General features: G+C 43.3%; 2 protein-coding genes across 3 annotated transcripts in view; both read left to right on the top strand.

The window, feature by feature from the left end:
- LOC111967201 (rho-related GTP-binding protein RhoG) overlaps window positions 1-20,732 on the top strand; it is a 298,978-nt gene that overhangs the window by 5,746 nt on the left and 272,500 nt on the right. The gene's annotated exons all lie outside the window — the stretch shown is intronic.
- Window positions 15,120-18,281, top strand: LOC111967208 (large ribosomal subunit protein uL24). Of its 2 annotated transcripts, none has more exons than XM_023992075.3 (4): window positions 15,120-15,207; window positions 16,104-16,279; window positions 16,475-16,615; window positions 18,052-18,281. In XM_023992075.3, the coding sequence occupies exons 2-4, from the start codon at window positions 16,112-16,114 to the stop codon at window positions 18,106-18,108; spliced, it is 366 nt and encodes a 121-aa protein (XP_023847843.1). In that variant the 5' UTR covers window positions 15,120-15,207; window positions 16,104-16,111; the 3' UTR covers window positions 18,109-18,281. The 2 variants fall into 2 exon arrangements, with proteins under 2 accessions (XP_023847843.1, XP_023847844.1); XM_023992076.3 differs by having other exon boundaries at window positions 15,203-15,301.

Raw genomic sequence — 20,732 nt, 5'->3', positions numbered from 1 at the left:
ACACCACACACACACACACAACCACCACACACACACACACCACCACACACCACACACACGACACACACACCTCTGCACAGAATTTCATGATGATGGATTGGAAATGATTTTTATCACCCAGTAAGCTACAAGGCTTTTCTGTGACTTACGCCACACATACTACTCAATTCCTTATAGTCATGATTGGCCGTTTCCCACCACCGGCTAACATTAGCCCTTTTTGGCTTGGCCCGGTGCTTCAAGGCCAGCGCGCTGGCTTGTCCCGCGTCTTCGGGAGGGCTTGTGCTTGGCCCGCGGTCGTCGGAGACTGTGCTTGGCCCCGTCTTCAGAGGCTGCTGGCTGTTCCCGCGTTTCAGAGGCTGTGGCTTGCCCGGCTTTCAGAGGCTGTGGCTTGTTCCCGGTCTTCAGAGGCTGTGGGCTTGTCCCGGTCTTCGGAGGCTGGTGGCTTGTCCCGGTCTTCGGGGCTGTGGCTTGGCCCGCGTCTCAGAGGCTACTGGCTTGGCCCGGTCTTCAGAGGCTGTGGCTTGGCCCGGTCTTCAGAGGCTGTGGCTTGGTCCAGTCTTCGGAGTCTATGGCTTGGCCCGGCCTTGTCAAAACGGAGCTTAGCGCCTCTCTCTCTTTCTTTCTCTTCTTTAACAAACCCTTCATTTTGTGAGCTAACAAATAATGAAGTAAAGTCACATTTAGCATGGTAAATTCATAAGCACAAATAAGAATGATATAGATAAGGATATTTTTCAAATGGAGAAAGTTTCTATTGCGTAGTGACTATATGTACATCTAGCGTGTGAGCGGTATTTCGCAACGGTTCGATAATTAGCAACGGTTATATTGGGCTCAATGTTGTGAGTTCAAAGACAACCTTGGTAGTATAATAAACGTTGAAACAACTGGATTGTTTTAGGCCACAAAATATAGAGAAGGGCTGTTTATCTGACCCTTTTCTTTTCTATTTCAATATGGAAGTAATGTCACGACTTCAGCAGAAGTCGGTTCCTCTCCTTGTTCGGGCGGCGTTCGGCGGTCGACGTCACCGGTCTTCTAGCCATCGCCGATCCACCTTTCATTTTCCATTTGTTTTGTCTTGTTTTCCCGCACACCTGGTTTACATTCCCTTATTATTTGACGTGCATATAACCCTCTGTTCCCCCCATGTCTGTGTGTGGAAATGTTTGTTGTAGAGTATTTGTGCACTTCAGACTGGGTTGCGACAGGTTATTTTAACCCGTATTTTGTTGTTCTGGTTGCAGTTTGTTTTGCCGCATTAAACTGCTCCGGTTGTTACCCATTTCTGCTCTCCTGCGCCTAACTTCTCTGCAGCCAGTTACGCACCTCTTACAAGTAAATCAGGTACTGGTTTTTGTATGCACTGTTTCTTGAGTAAAATGTATTCTTATACCATATTCTTGTAGGGAGTGTAGGGAGCATGGGGGGGGGGGGATACATAGGATGTGACAAATCAAGTGTATGTTTCGGTGTTCCTCAAGGTTCTGTTTTAGGACCACTATTGTTTTCACTATATAGTCTACCTCTTGGTCATGTCATCCGGAAACACAATGTCAACTTTCACTGCTATGTGGACGACACACAGCTGTCCATTTTGATTAAACATGGTGAAGCCCCAAAATTGCCTACCCTGGAAGCCTGTGTTCCAGACAAAAGCAMATTTTTTACTTTTAAACTCAGACAAAACAGAGATGCTAGTTCTAGGTCCCAAGAAACAAAGAAATCTGCTGTTGGATCTGACAAATAATCCTGACTATCCAATCCACCACCCTTACTGTCTCTGCCTGGCCGGTTCTCCTCTCTCCACTGGGATTCTCTGCCTCTGACTCTATTACGGGGGCTGAGTCACTGGCTTACTAGTGCTCTTCCATGCCGTCCCTAGGAGGGGTGCGTCACTTCATTGGGTTAAGTCACAGACGTGATCTTCCTGTCCGGTTTTGCGCCCCCTCAGGATCGTGTGGTGGAGGAGATCTTTGTGGTCTATACACAGCCTTGTCTCAGGGTAGTAAGTTGGTGGTCTGCTGATATCCCTATAGTGGTRTGTGGGCTGTGCTTTGGCAAAGAGGCTGGGGTTATAACCTGCCTGTTTGGCCCTGTCCGGGGGTATCGTCAGACGGGGCCACAGTGTCCAGTATCTATGCTGCAATCGTCTATGTGCCGGGGGGCTAGGGTCAGTCTATTATATCTTGTGTAATTCTCCTGTCTTAACTGGTGTTCTGTGTGAATTTAACCATGCTCCCTCTAATTCTCTCTCTCCCTCTCTCCCTCCCCTCCCGGAGGACCTGTGCCCTAGGGCCATGCCTCAGAACTACCTAGCCTAATGACTCCTTGTGGTCCCCAGTCTACCTGGTCGTGCTGCTGCTCCAGTTCAACTGTTCTGCCTGCGGCTATGGAACCCTGACCTGGTCACYGGATGTGCTACCTTGTCCCGGACCTGCTGTTTGGGGTTTTAGGCTGGGTTTCCGTACAGCACTTTGTGACATCTGCTGATGTAAAAAGGGCTTCATAAATAAATGTGATTGATGATTGATTGAAAGGGGGCCATGATGAAAGGGGGACATGACTAAAAAAGTTYGGGAAACACTGATCTAGCTAATGATTAGATACAGACGGGCAACCTCACGCTTCAGCTTATTTATTTATAGCCACTATGCTGCATCAGTTGTTGTTATGCTCATTTTTGGACAATTTAATTTGAGTTCATTTTGGAGTAGAAAAGTCACCAGAGACGCGTTCAGTATAAAAAAAAAATGTAATGCAACGCTCGATTAAATGGAAACAGTGCTGTTCTGAATAATGACCAGTTGAAAACTGGGGAGCGGCTCAAAATGCACTGCTACCCTTCCAATACGTCACTCATTGCTTCAAGCCACACCCACTAAACGTTAGACCCACAGTTTAAAGTAATGAAGAAATGGTTGGTATTTCAGTTGTGGTTGTGATATATTAACCAAATTATCAGGAAAGTTTGGGATGTATTTTCCCTTTAAAATTCACCAGAAACAACCCTTTCACAGCTATTTCTTTAAAAAAACATATTATTGGGGGCATGCCCCTTGACCCCCCTAGAAGGGTGTTGATGCATTGAATGCATTGCTGCATTCAATGTCTTGTAGGCCTAGTTGAGTAGCTGGCCTAGTTGAGTAGCTGGCCTAGTTGAGTAGCTGGCCTAGTTGAGTAGCTGGCCTAGGCTACAACTCAAATGTTGAGTTGTGTTTCTTTGCATGTTTTTTTGTTGCAGGTTTTGTTTTTTGGTTGTTCATTGTCAAGCTTTCAAAACCGAAGCCAGACTGCAACATTTTAGTAGCCTAGCTAGGACTGTGGCATTGGTCTGTACACTTTCCCTCCGCTGTGTGCTGTAAACGGGACCCACGAAAGCAGTGCAATTGACTTTGAATACACAGATCCAAGTGCATCACGCTGTAATTTCATGAACTAAATGACTCAACTGTTGACTAATTTATACTCGCTTGTATGTCATATTGTCCTTTAGTAGTAATTTATACCCACATGTGAATCCTTTATCTTATAACTTTTTGACAACTAAGGTGACATTTTCTGTAGGCTACAGAAATGACCCGTTGGAACCGAAACTTGGCGTGGACATTTAGCAAAAGTATGTCGAACATCTCGTTCCAAAATCATGGGCATAAATATGGAGTTGCCCCCCCACCCCCATTGCTACTATAACAGCCTACACTCTTTCCACCAGATGTTGGAACATTGCTGGGGGGACTTGCTTCCATTCAGCCACAAGAGCATTAGTGACGTCAGACACTGATGTTGGGCGATTAGGCCTGGCTCACAGTCGTCGTTCCAACTCATCCCAAAGGTGTTCGATGGGGTTGAGGTCAAGGCTCTGTGCAGGCAAGTCAAGATCTTCCACACCGATCTCAACAAACTATTTCTCTATGGACCTCACTTTGTGCACAGGGCCATTGTCATGCTGAAACAGTAAAGGGCCTTCCCCAAACTGTTGGCACAAAGTTGGAAGCACAGAATCATCTAGAATGTCATTGTATGCTGTAGCGTTAAGAATTGAACCATGACAAACAGCCCCAGACTGTTCAGCAGTGAAGTGGTAGGCCACACAAGCTCACAAAACAGGACCGCCGAGTGCTGAATCAAATAGCGTGGAAAAATCGTCTGTCCTCGGTAGCAACACTCACTAYGTAGTTCCAAACTGCCTCTGGAAGCAACGTCAACACAATAACTGTTCGTCCTCCACCAAACTTTACAGTTGGCACTATGCATTCGGGCAGGTAGCGTTCTTTTGGCATCCGCCAAACCCAGATTAGTCCGTCGGACTGCCAGATGGTGAAGCGTGATTCATCACTCCAGAGAACGTGTTTCCACTGCTCCAGAGTCCAATGGCAGGGCGCTTTACACCACTCCAGCTGACGCTTGGCATTGTGCATGGTGATCTTAGGCTTGTGTGCGGCTGCTCGGCTATGGAAACCCATTTCATGAAGCCCCCGACGAACAGTTCTTGTGTTGACGTTGCTTCCAGAGGCAGTTTGGAACTCCGTAGTGAGTGTTGAAACCGAGGACAAACTTTCTTTCTTTCTTTCTCKGCGGTCCTGTTTTGTGAGCTTGTGTGGCCTACCACTTCATGGCTGAACCGTTGTTGCTACAAGATAATTCCACTTCACAATAACAGCACTTACAGTTGACCGGGGCAGCTCTAGCAGGGCAGAAATTTGAGGAACTGACTTGTTGTAAAAGTGGCATCCTATGACGGTGTCACATTTAAAGTCACAGAGCTCTTCAGTAAGGCCGTTCTACTGCCAATGTTTGTCTATGGAGAAACATTGGCAGTAAAATGGCCTTATTGTCAGCAACGGGTGTGTAGAATGGCCTGACACCTGACAGCAACGGGTGAGGCTGAAATAGTGAAATAGACTAATCCACTAATTWGAAGGGGTGTGCACATGCTTTTGTATATTTAGTGTATGATATAGTGCACTGGCTGACTCATGTGTGGGTTTGGTAGGATGGGTGTGGCAATGCACTGCCACTAGGCATGCAGCACGTTGGCAGTGCTTGCTGTGACTTGTAGTGCAGCGCATCACGTCAGTACAATATAGAGCCCCACAGTGGAGGTGTCATAAAACCCAGAGAACCTAATGGTCAAACAGGGAAGTGGATCCAATTGTTTTTCCACCATTACTTTTTTAGAAACTTTTTAAAGAATTTTAGAAAACATAAAAGTCACCTTGTCCTACAGAGATTTACATGGTTCTCAAAACGTCACGCCAGGGTAAGCCTACACAAAACACAGCCCTTATTTTAAGTGTTTCTAAAATCCCCAATGGGAAAAAGGAATGGGGGGAAAACAATTGGGACCATTTCCTTGTTTGACCATTAAGTTTTATGGGATTTATGACATACTGTGGTACTCTATGGAAGCRGGCCAAAATGAATTGACAACCCAAATCATTGCTGGGGCCGGATTTGGCCAGCGGGCCTTGTGTTTCACACATGACTTAGAGGGAACAGATACTGTGACTAGTGTGATTGTCTATGGATCTGAAGTAAACAGAGTTAATATCAGTCCTCCAACCCTCCAGTCTATTACTAGGATAAATCACAGAGATACGTTCTCCTCCCTCTGTGAATAGTAACATGTCAATGAGCTGATCCAGCCTGTAACTTACACTCTCTGGGCTTAGTTTAATTGGACCATCAGAGTAAAGCTGTAAAGCTAATATTGATCTAGACTGGTTAATTGATCTCTCTAAGTGACTGCATAGAACACGATTACTGGCTGTGATAGTCTGCCTGCCTGCCAGCCTGTCTGTCTGCCCGTCTGGAAAGGGAAAGGGGATACCTAGTCAGTTGTACAACTGAATACATTCAGCTGAAATATGTCTTCTGCATTTAACCCAACCCCTCTGAATCAGAGAGGTGGGGGGGGGGGGGCTGCCTTCATAGACGTCCGCGTCTTCGGCGCCCAAAGTTGTTGTTGAGAGTTGCTCAAGGGCACAACAGACGATTTTTTCACCTTTCGGTTACTTGCCCAATGCTCTTAACCGCTAGGCTACCCGCTGTCCCTGTCTGTCCTTCTGGCCGTTTGTCTGTCTGTTCACACTAGACTGAGTCATGAGGAGGAGTGTGTCTCTGTGTTGTCTGGCCATGGAGAGCAGAGCAGCCTCACATGTAGGGAATGTCTGGAAGGGTCAACAGTGGAGAAGGTGGAAAGTTTTAAGTTCCTCGGCGTACACTTCACAGACAAACTGAAATGGTCCACCTACACAGACAGCGTGGTGAAGAAGGCGCAACAGTGCCTCTTCAACCTCAGGTGGCTGAATAAATGTACAGATGCACAATCGAGAGCATCCTGTCGGGCTGTATCACAGCCTGGTACGGCAACTGCACCGCCCTCAACCGCAGGGCTCTCCAGAGGGTGGTGCAGTCTGCACAACGCATCACCGGGGGCAAACTACCTGCCCTTCCTGTGACACCTACACCACCCGATGTCACAGGAAGGCCATAAAGATCATCAAGGACAACAACCACCCGAGCCACTGCCTGTTCACCCCGCTACCATCCAGAAGGCGAGGTCAGTACAGGTGCATCAAAGCTGGGACCGAGAGACCGAAAAACAGCTTCTATCTCAAGGCCATCAGACTGCTAAACAGCCATCACTAACTCAGAGAGGCTGCTGCCTACATTGAGCCACAATCACTGGCCACTTTAATAAACGGATCACTAGTCACTTTAAACAATGCCACTTTAAATAATGTTTACATATCTTACATTACTCATATCATATGTATATACTGTATTTTATATCATCAATTGCACCTTGCCTATGCCGCTCGGCCATTGCTCATCCATATACTTATATGTGGGGCGGCAGGTAGCCTAGTGGTTAGAGCGTTGGGCCAGTAACCGAAAGGTTGTTGGATCGAATCCCTGAGCTGACAAGGTAAAAATCTGTTGTTCTGCCCCTGAACAAGGCAGTTAACTCACTGTTCCCTGGTAGGCCGTCGTTGTAAATAAGAATTTGTTCTTAACTGACTTGCCTAGTTAAAAAAAGGTTAAAATATGTACATATTCTCATTCACCCCTTTAGATTTGTGTGTATAAGGTAGTTGTTGGGGACTTGTTTGATATTACTGCACTGTCGGAACTAGAAGCACAAGCATTTCGCTACACTCGCATTAACATCTGCTAACCATGTGTATGTGACCAATTTGATTTGTCTGCTACTTCAACACTGACCGTAGTACATTTTATCGTGCAGCACCACCTTCTGGCATAAACGAGCATTACATGTGAAAATGCAAAGACATTGACAACATATGCACAGCTGATTACTCACACCCCCCATCCACTCTGCCAGGACAGCACAAACAGCCTAGTTTAGCAGTCTGCTTCTCTCTCTCTCTCTCTCTCTCTCTCTCTCTCTCTCTCTCTCTCCATTCAAGATTTTGAATAGTATTTGCTTATCACTCAGAGGGAGGATTATTTCTTTAAGAAAGCTCTGACTTTTACTAAAATCCCACTATTTACAGCGTCAATCCTCGAGGCCTGCCTGTGAATACATGTTATAGATGATAAAGTAACCATCCTAATCCTATAGATTACCACTCAGTCCCTCCAGGATAATCCTTTATAATCCTATAGATTACTTCTACGTCCCGCCAAGATAATCCTTTACAATCCTATAGATTACTACTCGAACCCTCCAGGATAATCCTTTATATCCTATAGATTACCACTCCGTCTCCAGGATAATCCTTTATAATCCTATAGATTACCACTCGAACCCTCCCAGATAATCTTTATAATCCTATAGATTACTACTCGAACCCTCCAGGATAATCCTTTATAATCCTATAGATTACCAACTCGAACCCTCCAGGATAATCCTTTATAATCCTATAGATTACCACTCGAACCCTCCAAGATAATCCTTTATAATCCTATAGATTACCACTCCGTCCCTCCAGGATAATCTTTATAATCCTATAGATTACCACTCCGTCCCTCCAGGATAATAATTTATAATCCTATAGATTACCACTCAGTCCTCCAGGATAATAATTTTAGAATCCCAGCAGAGAAGAACAGGACACAAGGGGAACTAGGAATTGCCTTGTAATCCTGTAATTAACCGGAGACATACTGTTTTTGTTGTTGTTGTTGTTATATACAGCAAATTATTGGAAAGAAGAGAGAAGCAGAGAGAGTGTGAAAGAGAGATAGAGAGACAGAGAGATAATTCAATTTTGAGAAACTCCCATGTCTTTTGGTGAAATACCACATAGTGCCATCACAGCAGCAATATTTGTGACCTGTTGTCACAAGAAAACGGCAACCAGTAAAGAACAAACAACATTATAAATACAACCCATATTTATGTTTATTTATTTTCCCTTTGTACTTTAACTATTTGCACATCGTAACAACACTGTATAAAGACATAATATGACATTTGGAACTTGTGTGAGTGTAATATTCACTTTTGTTTATTCTTTCTCTTGCTTTGGCAATATGTTTCCCATGTCAATAAAGCCCCTTGAATTGAGAGAGAGATGGGGAGGGGGAATAGAGATAATACATACAGTTACCAGGTCTAATGTGTACTAGAGTGTGAAGAACGTGTAGGCTACATATTACCACAAATCAACTCTGTAAGTCAGTGAGTATTAAGTCAGTCATTTTGGTCTCTGTGCCCTGATGCACTTCGACACACACACACACACACACACACACACACACACACAGTCGCATGCCCTCTGTAAGAAGGAAGTCAACTGCTCAGTGCTCTGTCTGCTCTCCCCAGGCCTGTATTCAGAACAGCTCTGTCTGCTCTCCCGGCCCTGTATTCAGAACAGCTCTGTCTGCTCTCCCAGGCCTGTATTCAGAACAGCTCTGTCTGCTCTCCCAGGCCCTGTATTCAGAACAGCTCTGTCTGCTCTCCCCAGGCCCTGTATTCAGAACAGCTCTGTCTGCTCTGCTTTAGGAAGCACATGGAACTGGCATACCCCTGTATAATACCAGACAAATTAACAGAGAAACATTGAAACACAGACGTCACACTGTTCTAATGAAATCGAGGCCTTTTAGTGTAGTAGTATTGTTAACCAAGAAGTTCTCAGAATGAGCAGGCTTCTCAGAATTGTTTTATTTATTTATTTTTATTTCACCTTTATTTAACCAGGTAGGCTAGTTGAGAACAAGTTCTCATTTACAACTGCGACCTGGCCAAGATAAAGCATAGCAGTATGAAAGACAACAACACAGAGTTACACATGGAATAAACAAGTCAATAACACAGTAGGGGGGAAAATGAGTCTATATACATTGTGTGCAAAGGCATGAGGTAGGCAATAAATGGGCAGTAGGAGCGAATAATTACAATTTAGCAGATTAACACTGGAGTGATAAATCATCAGATGATGATGTGCAACTAGAGATACTGGTGTGCAAAAGAGCAGAAAAGTAAATAAAAACAATATGGGGATGAGGTAGGTAGATTGGGTGGGCTATTTACAGATGGACAATGTACAGCTGCAGCGATCGGTTAGCTGCTCAGATAGCAGATGTTTAAAGTTGGTGAGGAAATATAAGTCTCCAGCTTCAGCGATTTTTGCAAGTCATTCCAGTCACTGAGCAGAGAACTGGAAGGAAAGGTGGCCAAATGAGGTGTTGGCTTTGGGATGATCAGTGAGATATACCTGCTGGAACGTGTGCTACGGGTGGGTTTGTTATCGTGACCAGTGAACTGAGATAAGGCGGAGCTTTACCTAGCATGGACTTATAGATGACCTGGAGCCAGTGGGTCTGGCAACGAATATGTAGCGAGGGCCAGCCGACTAGAGCATACAGGTCGCAGTGGTGGGTGGTATAGGTGTTTTTATTAACAAAACGGATGGCACTATGATAAACTGCATTAGTTTGCTGAGTAGAGTATTGGAAGCTATTTTGTAGATGACATCGTCGAAGTCGAGGATCGGTAGGATAGTCAGTTTTACTAGGGTAAGTTTGGCGGCGTGAGTGAAGGAGGCTTTGTTGCGAAATAGAAAGCCGATTCTTGATTTGATTTTGGATTGGATGTTTTAATATGAGCCTGGAAGGAAAGTTTACAGTCTAGCCAGACACTAGGTATTTATAGATGTCCACATATTCTAGGTCGGAACCGTCCAGGGTGGTGATGCTAGTCGGGCGGGCGGGTGCAGGCAGCGAACGGTTGAAAAGCATGCATTTGGTTTTACTAGCGTTTAAGAGCAGTTGGAGGCCACGGAAGGAGTGTTGTATGGCATTGAAGCTCGTTTGGGTTAGATAGCACAGTGTCCAAGGAAGGGCCAGAAGTATACAGAATGGTGTCGTCTGCGTAGAGGTGGATCAGGGAATCACCCGCAGCAAGAGCAACATCATTTGATATATACAGAGAAAAGAGTCGGCCCGAGAATTGAACCAGAATGAATGATCAGGCTTCTCAGAATGATCAGGCTTCTCTGAAGGCTTCTCAGAATGATCAGGTTTCTCAGAATGATCAGGCTTCTCTGAAGGCTTCTCAGAATGATCAGGCTTCTCTGAAGGCTTCTCAGAATGATCAGGCTTCTCAGAATGATCAGGCTTCTCAGAATGAGCAGGCTTCTCAGAATGATCAGGCTTCTCAGAATGGATTGGTGTCACAGTGGTGCATATCAGTTCTAAACTTCTATCCACTTATGGAGCACAACCAGAGTAAAATCACATGTCAAATACTTTCCCATACTTCAGCTTTGCTTTTAGTTTGCCGATAGAATAGTCCCAAAGGTGCAAATTCCAGGCAAAATGAAGCCCAAAAGTAGGCCTATTTCACCCAGGTCTGCGTTACAGTCAGTGGTCACGTTTGCATTCATAAGTGTTGTCAGTTGTCCTGCCCTAACTAGACTACATCATGCTATAGGATAAAACCACAGACAGGACACAGACCCTATGTGACAGCTCACAATGACAGCTCACACAGTTAAGGTCAGAAGCACGGATAAAGCATATAGGCCTATATGCAGTATAGTTCACCATGTGATCAACAACATAACGAGATCTATACTAGACATCTAAACTCCCCTCCCCTATCGACCACAATACACACAGCTCCTGAGTCTCTACCTACCTTCGGTGTGGCATGTGGAAGATAGGATGGTGGTGGGAGGGCGGAAGAGGTACGGGAGATAACGGGAAAAACATTTCATCTTCTTCTCCGGTTAGCAGAAGGCAGTGCTCCGGTGGTGACTCCACATTCGAACTGCCGCAAGAGAGAGACCGGAGACCGGAGAGGGATGGAACGAGCTGAAACTGCTCGCGCTATGACCGCATCACTTTCACCCAGGCAGACAGTGCGAGCCGAGCATGGTCAGAASCCGTTATACCAGGGCGCTGATGTCCGTGACAACGCATTTTGCTTCTGTTCATCCCGTTTTTATCTGCATGGTGTCATTTTATCCCATGTCGCGCAGGCCAGGACTGGAGGTTATTGCGCCTCTTTTACCGGTTATCTGATGGGAGTCGGTAGGGAGGGGGCCGGAGARGGGGTACGGGGTAGTGTGTAGCTGAGTTGGAAATTGCCTGGTCTCGGCGTGATTCAAATTAACCTATGCCCTCCGCCCCGTCTTCTTAAATAGCCTATATAATTGTATAATTTAGAGAGCGAAGTGAAGCGAAGTAGCCTAAATAATTGTATAATTTAGAGCGCGAAGTGAATTGGAAATTCCGCAACTCTTTAAGGACATAGGTTRATAGCCTAACTTAAATAGTTAAAGTAAAAGCCCCGTGTTTCAGCCCTTCATGGGTTTTAGGCTAGGATACAGGAGAAAATATTTAGATATTTTGTTTTAATAAACTGACAAATGGGCTAGATGATGGTGATGAATACTTGTCAAGCAAGCCACAATAAACAGGCTACAATGTATACTGAACAAAAATATGAACGCAACATGCAACAATTTCAACGTTTTTACTGAGTTACAGTTCATATAAGGAAATACCTTTATTTCAATTGACTTATTAGGCCCTAAACTATGGATTTCACATGACTGGGCAGGGGTGCAGCTATGCCCTCCAAGGCCCACCCACTTGGCAGCCAGGCCCACCCACTGGGGAGCCAGGCCCAGCCAAGGAGTTTTTCCCCACAAAAGAGCTTTATTACAGACAGAAATACTCCTGAGCACCCCTCAGACGATCCTGCAGGTGAAGAAGCCRGATGTGGAGGTCCTGGGCTCGCGTGGTTACACGTGGTCTGTGATTGTGAGGCCGGTTGGATGTACTGCCAAGTTCTCTAAAACGACATCGGAGGCAGCTTATGGTAGAGAAATGAACATTTAATTGTCTGGCAACAGCTCTGGTGGACATTCCTGCAGTCAGCATGCCAATTGCACAGTCCCTCAAAACTTGAGACATCTGTGGCATTGTGTTGTGTGACAAAACTGCACATTCTAAAGTGGCCTTTTATTGTCCCCAGCACAAGGTGCACCTGTATAATGATAATCCTGTTTAATCAGTTTCTTGATATGCCACACTTGTCAGGTGGATGGATTATCTTGGCAAATGAGAAATGCTCACTAAAAGGGATATAAACAAATTTGTGCACAACATTTGAGAGAAATAAGCTTTTTGTGCATATGAACATTTTTGGRGATTTTTTATTTCAGCTCATGAAACATGGGACCAACACATTACAAATCAAATCAAATTTGATTGGTCATATACACATATTTAGCAGATGTTATTGCGGGTGTAGTGAAATGCTTGTGTTCCTAKCTCCAACAGTGCAGAAATATATAACAATTCAACAATACACACAAATCCAAAGTAACAATAATGGAATTAAGAAATATATAAAAATTAGGACGAGCAATGTCGGAGTGGCATTGACTAGAATACAGTAGAATAGAATACAGTATATACATATGAAATTAGTAAAGCAGTATGTCAACATAATTAAAGTGACTAGTGTTCCATTATTAAAGTGACTAGTGTTCCATTATTAATGTGACCAGTGATTTATAATATTAAAGTCACTAGTGTTCATTATTAAAATGACTAGGGTTCCATTATTAAAGTGACTAGTGATTCCATTACTACAGTAACCATGATTCCATTATTAAAGTGACTAGTGTTCCATTATAAAGTGACTCGTGTTCCATTATTAATGTGACCAGTGATTCCATTATTAAAATGACTAGGGTTCCATTATTAAAGTGACTAGTGATTCCATTACTACAGTAACCACTGATTCCATTATTAAAGTGACTAGTGTTCCATTATTAAAGTGACTAGTGATTCCATTACTAAGTGCTAGTGTTCCATTATTAAAGTGACTAGTGTTCCATTATTAAAGTGACTAGTGATTCCATTACTACAGTAACCACTGATTCCATTATTAAAGTGACTAGTGTTCCATTATTAAAGTGACTAGTGATTCCATTACTAAAGTACCACTGATTCCATTATTAAGTGACTAGTGTTCCATTATTAAAATGACTAGTGATTCCATTACTAAAGTAACCACTGATTCCATTATTAAAGTGACTAGTGTTCCATTATTAAAAGTGACTAGTGATTCCATTACTAAAGTAACCATGATTCCATTATTAAAGTGACTAGTGTTCCATTATTAAAGTGACTGTGTTCCATTACTAAAGTAACCACTGATTCCATTATTAAAGTGACTAGTGTTCCATCATTAAAGTGACTAGTGATTCCATTACTAAAGTAACCACTGATTCCATTATTAAAGTGACTAGTGTTCCATTATTAAAGTGACTAGTGATTCCATTACTAAAGTAACCACTGATTCCTATTAAAGTGACTAGTGATTCCATTACTACAGTAACCACTGATTCCATTATTAAAGTGACTAGTGTTCCATTATTAAAGTGACTAGTGTTCATTATAAAGTGACTAGTGATTCATTACTAAAGTAACCACTGATTCCATTATTAAAGTGACTAGTGTTCCATTATTAAATGACTAGTGATTCCATTACTAAAGTAACCACTGATTCCATTATTAAAGTGACTGTGTTCCATTATTAAAGTGACTAGTGATTCCATTACTAAAGTAACCACTGATTCCATTATTAAAGTGACTAGTGTTCCATTATTAAAGTAACACTGATTCCATTATTAAAGTGACTAGTGTTCCATTATTAAAGTGATAGGATTCATACTAAAGTAACCACTGATTCAATTATTAAAGTGACTAGTGATTTCATTACTACAGTAACCACTGATTCCTTATTAAGTGACTAGTGTTCCTTATTAAGTGACTAGTGTCCATTATTAAAGTGACTAGTGATTCCATTACTAAAGTAACCACTGATTCCATTATTAAGTGACTAGTGTACCATTATTAAAGTGACTAGTGATCTCCATTACTAAAGTAACCACTCGATTCATTATTACAAGTGGACTAGTGTTCCATTATTAAAGTGACTAGTGATTCCATTACTAAAGTAACCACTGATTCCATTATTAAAGTGACTAGTGTTCCATTATTAAAGTGACCAGTCATTCCATGGCTTACATGTTGCGTTTATAATTTTGTTCAGTGTAGTGTGTTTGTATTAGGTCTCTTCTCGGGAAATATAGACTACTAATTGATGGTCAGGGTGTCAGTCAAGATGGAAAGTCCTAAAAGTTCCAGGAGGTCCGACTAAATTACATCATGCTTTATGGCGACATCTCCTGATCAACATCCATACTGCGCGTATTCTACTCTAGTGTACTTCAATACAGTTCAAAGCCCGCACTGACGAACACACACACATACACTGACCACCAACCTATAGCATGCTCTGAGAGGCATTGGAACTGTTCCATCAAACGATGCCTCCCCATGAAACGATATACTTTTTCTCTTGTTGGCGTCGGCGTCCCGTACTGGACTTAATATTTTCATGAAATTGTAGGCCTAATCCATAAGCAGCCAAAATACATTCCATTGACTAATGTGAAACTCCAAAGCACAGTAACAATCTTGTAGCAACAAAGAAACATTTAATATTTGTCAATGTACTACATACACATTTGTACATTTTTATTTCTGATTATTTTGATTGATGTAACTTCCAGCTACGAAGTATAAGCAGCAGTAACTCTCACTCTGTGTGTGTACTTCTCGCGGGACTCATGTGTGAACTAATGCGAGCGGAAGTACAATGAGAGTCTCTTTTCCGCCGGTCATAGAGGAGTAATCGGCAGGGTAAGAATTCCTTGTTGACATTTTCACCAAAGTTATCAACATCCATCCTATGTTATACACTTTTGTTGGTCCCCAAAAGTACTCGTAAAGTCAGGTAATGCTGATATATTTCTATAGTGATCACTATTGGAGCCACATTTTATATTGATTGCTAAATAAAACGTATCGTAATCTGCATCCCTCGACTGGTGCTGGCTTGCTAGCTACCCGTTAAAACCCCAGAGAATGGCAGACAGGCTACGAATTGAACTGGGCCTACGAATTGAACTGGGCCTGAACGTTCATTTCACGATATGTTTTCATAGTGTCTCATATTTTAGCGAACCCCATGGCATTGAAATGTGTAGTTTGTATGTCGCTAACACAGAAGTCCACTGCGCTTGACCAGCATCAAACATAGCATTCGCAACCTTGCTAGGTAGCTATGCCATGTTGAAAGCATGGATGTGACGCGTACATAGCAGCTCATTGATTTTTGTGTGAACTTGTAGGTGGTGGTCTCTGATTATCTCCGAACTGTTAAACGTTAGTTATGCAGTTGTTGGGTGGATAGCTTGTGTAGCTAGCTAAATGTTGTAGCTATTGACATGAGATCCTGAAAATGACTAGCTACCGTTACCCAGCTAACGTTAGCTATGTAGCTAACTAGCTTCACCTWAACAACAGTATATTACTTGAGGTGCTCGCTAATAAGGCTAGCGAACAAACGTTACCTTTTAGGTCGGGAATCTCTTGGCTTTGTTTTGTACATAAGCTATGCAGTTGTGTTGGTTTGTTACTGGTAACAAACACATGTTGCCTAGACGACAAATGATTGACATGTAACAAGTTGTGATTGATCTGTGGGCCATCCTACCGCTCTAGTCTGAATGTTGTCTACTGTGTTTGCCCTACAGTCATCAACATGAAGCTGAATCCATTTGTGACGTCCTCGCGGCGTAAGAACCGCAAGAGGCACTTCAATGCCCCCTCACACATCCGGAGGAAGATCATGTCCTCCCCCCTCTCCAAGGAGCTCCGTCAGAAGTACAATGCGAGGTCCATGCCCATCCGCAAGGACGACGAGGTCCAGGTAAAGACCCCAGAACCACACAGTCTGACCAGACTTGATACTAATTATGAGGTTGCCTTACTGGTTGTTACTAACATGCGTGAGGAACTACATAAAACTCCAGCCCTGTAATTACAGGTCGGTCCAGAACTAACACCTGATTTCAGACCAAATTAACGTTATTTACTGATATTTTTCCATGTGTGTGCTGTGCAGGTTGTACGTGGACACTACAAAGGCCAGCAGATTGGCAAGGTAGTGCAGGTCTACAGGAAGAAGTACGTCATCTACATTGAGCGCGTGCAGAGAGAGAAGGCCAACGGCACCACCGTGCACGTCGGCATCCACCCCAGCAAGGTGAGGCTCTAGCATCTACCTGTAGTCACAGACCTGTACCTTTTTGATGCATACATGTGTGTAGATGTATTATACATGACGTCTGTACCATTGTTGATAATGATTGTTTTAGTGTCTCAACTAAATTTGAGTGGTCCACAATGGTTTTTCAAAAATTACTATTTTCTATTGTTGTGGAGTGACACACAAAAAAAACTAGCTTTAACACCATCTAAAGAACTACCATTCTCAGCAGCTACCTGTTGGTGTTGCATACCTGTAGGAATTTCTAAATACATGCAGGTTTATCAGTGTGTCCAAGCTCAGTGGTCACCACACCCGGGCCATGGTCAGTATAAAAAAAAAATGTACAGAACAAATTTGCGTATTTCTGCTGGACAAGCCATGGTAACACATCCGTTTCTAGATGCTTTTCTTATTGATTTTCTCCAATGCACTTTGACAAGGTGTGGAATCAAGGAACATTTACTTGAGAAAGAGTTCAAATGTTTCCGTAGGGTGCCTGGGTGAATTCAGACAATGTACAGTTATTTGCCATTCACCACTTGTTTCAGCCTTCAGATGTCATGGCAATGGATGTTTTTCTGTTACGAAGGAAGATTAGTTGACTAGTCAGCCTTACTGTAAGTCACTGGACATCTTGGCTGATTTGAACATGTCATATTGCAGCAGGCAGCTCATGTATGCTTTGTACTGGGGAAGAAACATTGACTACCAGCTAGTACTCCGCTTGGTGCAGTTACCTGACATGTAGCCATTTCCTAGGATCAATGTTAAATTGTGAGACAAGTCTAGGTTACTGATTTTTGGTGGTCAATGCATTCCTACTTGGCTCCAGTCGGTCTTGGACATCAGTGATATTACTAGTAGTAATACATTTGACATAGTTCCCCCCAGTCTTGTGTAGAATTTGAGGGCTCTTCTCATTTGTCTAATAGAATGGCTCTCCGTGTTATGTCTGGGCATGGATTTCTGATTGGGATTGCAGATAATGTCCGATGTTTTGCAGAAACTTGCAATTTAGCTCGTCAAGCCTAGCCTATTTCTGGTGTAGCTAGACTAGTATTGTGGCTGAGATGTTTCTCCATGGCGTAGCTAGACTAGTATTGTGGCTGAGATGTTTCTCCATGGCGTAGCTAGGCTAGTATTGTGGCTGAGATGTTTCTCCATGGCCGTTAGCAATAGGCAGTATTGTGGCTGAGATGTTTCTCCATGCGCGTAGACTAGACTAGTATTGTGGCTGAGATGTTCTGCGCCATGGCGAGCTTAGACTAGTATTGTGGCAGAGAAGTGTTTCTTTCGTGAAGAGGAATTCAGTTTGAGTTTCAGGAATCTGTTTTCTCACCACACTGTTTATATTGAAGTTGACCTAGAACCCAATCCTCCTCCTGCTCTAAAATGATTGTGGCCAATCATATCTCTCTCTCCCTTCCCAGGTTGTGATCACCAGGCTAAAGCTGGACAAGGATCGCCAAGAAGATCCTGGAGCGTAAGCCAAGTCCCGCGCTGACGGAAAGGAGAGGGCAAATACAAGGAGGAGAAACCATGAGAAGATGGCAGAGTTGAAAATGTATTGTTTACAATAAACTGTTGTAAAAAATCATATTTCATTGTCTGTCGTAAATGGTTTTTATCACAGTAAAGTTCGCACAGTGGGCAAGCTACACGTATGGGGTATGTTTTGTTCTGCCTAATACTCTGGTTTCGCCTGGTGGAACCAGCCTAATCGCATGATGTCATTCTAATTAGAATGGAAATATCATGTTCAAAACAAATTTTATTGGTCACATACACATGGTTAGCAGATGTTATTGCGAGTGTAGTGAAATGCTTGTGCTTCTAGTTCTGACACAGTGCAGCACCATGCTAACATAGTAATCTAACAATTCCACAACAACTATCTAATACACATCTCTACAGTCGTGGGCCAAAAGTTTTGAGAATGACACAAATATTATTTCCCACAAAGTTGCTTGCTTCAGTGTCTTGAATCTTTTTGCCAGGTGTTACTATGGAATACCTGAAGTATAATTACAAGCATTTCATAAGTGCAAAGCTTTTATTGACAATTACATGAAGTTGATGCAAAGAGTTCAATATTTGCAGTGTTGACCCTCTTTTTCAAGACCTCTGCAATCCGACCTACATGTTGTCAATTAACTTCTGGGCCACATCCTGACTGATGGCAACCCATTCTTGCATAATCAATGCTTGGAGTTTGTCAGAATTTGTGGGGTTTTGTTTGTCCACCTGCCTCTTGATTGACCACAAGTTCTCAATGGGATTAAAGCTCTGGGGAGTTTTCCTGGCCATGGACCCCAAAATATCGATGTTTTGTTCCCGAGCCACTGAGTTATCACTTTTGCCTTATGGCAAAGGTGCTCCATCATGCTGGAAAGGCATTTTTCGTCACCAAACTGTTCCTGGATGGTTGGTAGAAAGTTGCTCTCGAGAGATGTGTTGGTACCATTCTATTCATTCCTGTGTTCTTAGGCAAAATTGTGAGTGAGCCCCACTCCCTTGGCTGAGAAAGCAACGCCCACAACATGAATGGTCTCAGGATGCTTTACTGTTGGCATGACACAGGACTGATGGTGTAGCGCTCACCTGAGTCTATTCTCGCGGAACAAGCTTTTTTCCCGGATGCCCCAAACAATCGGAAAGGGGATTCATCAGAGAAAATGACTTTACCCCAGTCTCTCAGCAGTCCAATCGCTGTACCTTTTGCAGAAATCAGTCTGTCCCTGATGTTTTTCCTGGAGAGAATGGCTTCTTTGCTGCCTTTCTTGACATCAAGCGCCCATCCTCCAAAAGTCTTCGCCTCACTGTGCGTGCAGATGCACTCACCTGCCTGCTGCGCATTCCTGAGCAAGCTACTGCGTGTGCCCCGATCCCGCAGCTGAATCAACTTTAGGAGACGGTCCTGACGCTTGCTGAACTTTCTTGGGTGCCCTGTAGCCTTCTTCACAACAATTGAACCGCTCTCCTTGAAGGTCTTGRTGATCCGATAAATGGTTGATTTAGGTGCAATCTTACTGGCAGCAATATCCTTACCTGTGAAGCCCTTTTTGTGCAAACCAATTATGACGGCACTTGTTTCCTTGCAGGTAACCACAGTTGACAGAGGAAGAACAATAGTTCTAATCCCCACCCTCTTTTGAAGCTTCCAGTCTGTTATTCGAACTCAATCAGCATGACAGAGTGATCTCCAGCCTTGTCCTSGTCAACACTCATAMCTGTGTTGACGAGAGAATCACTGACATGTCAGCTGGTCCTTTTGTGGCAGGGCTGAAATGCAGTGGAAATGTTTTTGGGGGATTCAGTTAATTTGCATGGCAATGAGGGACTTTGCAATTAATTGCAATTCATCTGATGACTCTTCATAAAATTCGGGAGTATATGCAAATTGCCATCATACAAACTGAGGCAGCAGACTTTGTGAAAATTWATATTTGTGTTATTCTCAAAACTTTTGGCCACGACTACATCGACCAACTGTATTTCTCCGGGATGGATTACATCTGAATAGGTATGGTACAAGYATTCTCTCCTCAAACCTGGCTCTCACTATAGCCTCATACAGGGCATGTGAGAATTGACGAACTATAGCCATGGGGGTTGATACTTGGAACAATTCCTCATCAGACTATACTCACTGCTCCCCCATAGCTTTAAATGGGCCTAAAGGTGCTGCTAACATGGATTAAACTTTTGATGGGCTTTATGTTATTGTTACACTATTGTCAAGGAACCGTGTTGCCACTTCCTCGTACAGGCAGAGGGGTATTGTTAGAAGTAATCTCGTCTCCATCCAACTCAGGCCTGTCAGTAGCTACACGAGGAAGCATCGCTCATCTAATATTACCATGAATGCTCCATCTGATATGAGCTCTCGAAATGGTGTCCTGGGAATTATTAATTTGAATGCTAGAAGCTTGATCCAAAAGCTAGATTTTATTGAAATACTGGTCACACAATCACATGCTGACATATTGATTATATCTGAATCTTGTCTCTGTGTCTCTGTTCCAGACTCAGATGTTCTGTTAGCTGGGTGTAATGTCTACAGAGCAGACAGAGTGGGTAGAGGTAGACTCAGATGTTCTGTTAGCTGGGT

Source organism: Salvelinus sp. IW2-2015, linkage group LG8, assembly GCF_002910315.2.
Source record: "Salvelinus sp. IW2-2015 linkage group LG8, ASM291031v2, whole genome shotgun sequence".
NCBI lineage: Eukaryota > Metazoa > Chordata > Actinopteri > Salmoniformes > Salmonidae > Salvelinus > Salvelinus sp. IW2-2015.
The sequence above is the reverse complement of the archived record's forward strand: the minus strand, read 5'-3'. Positions and strand labels throughout refer to the sequence as shown.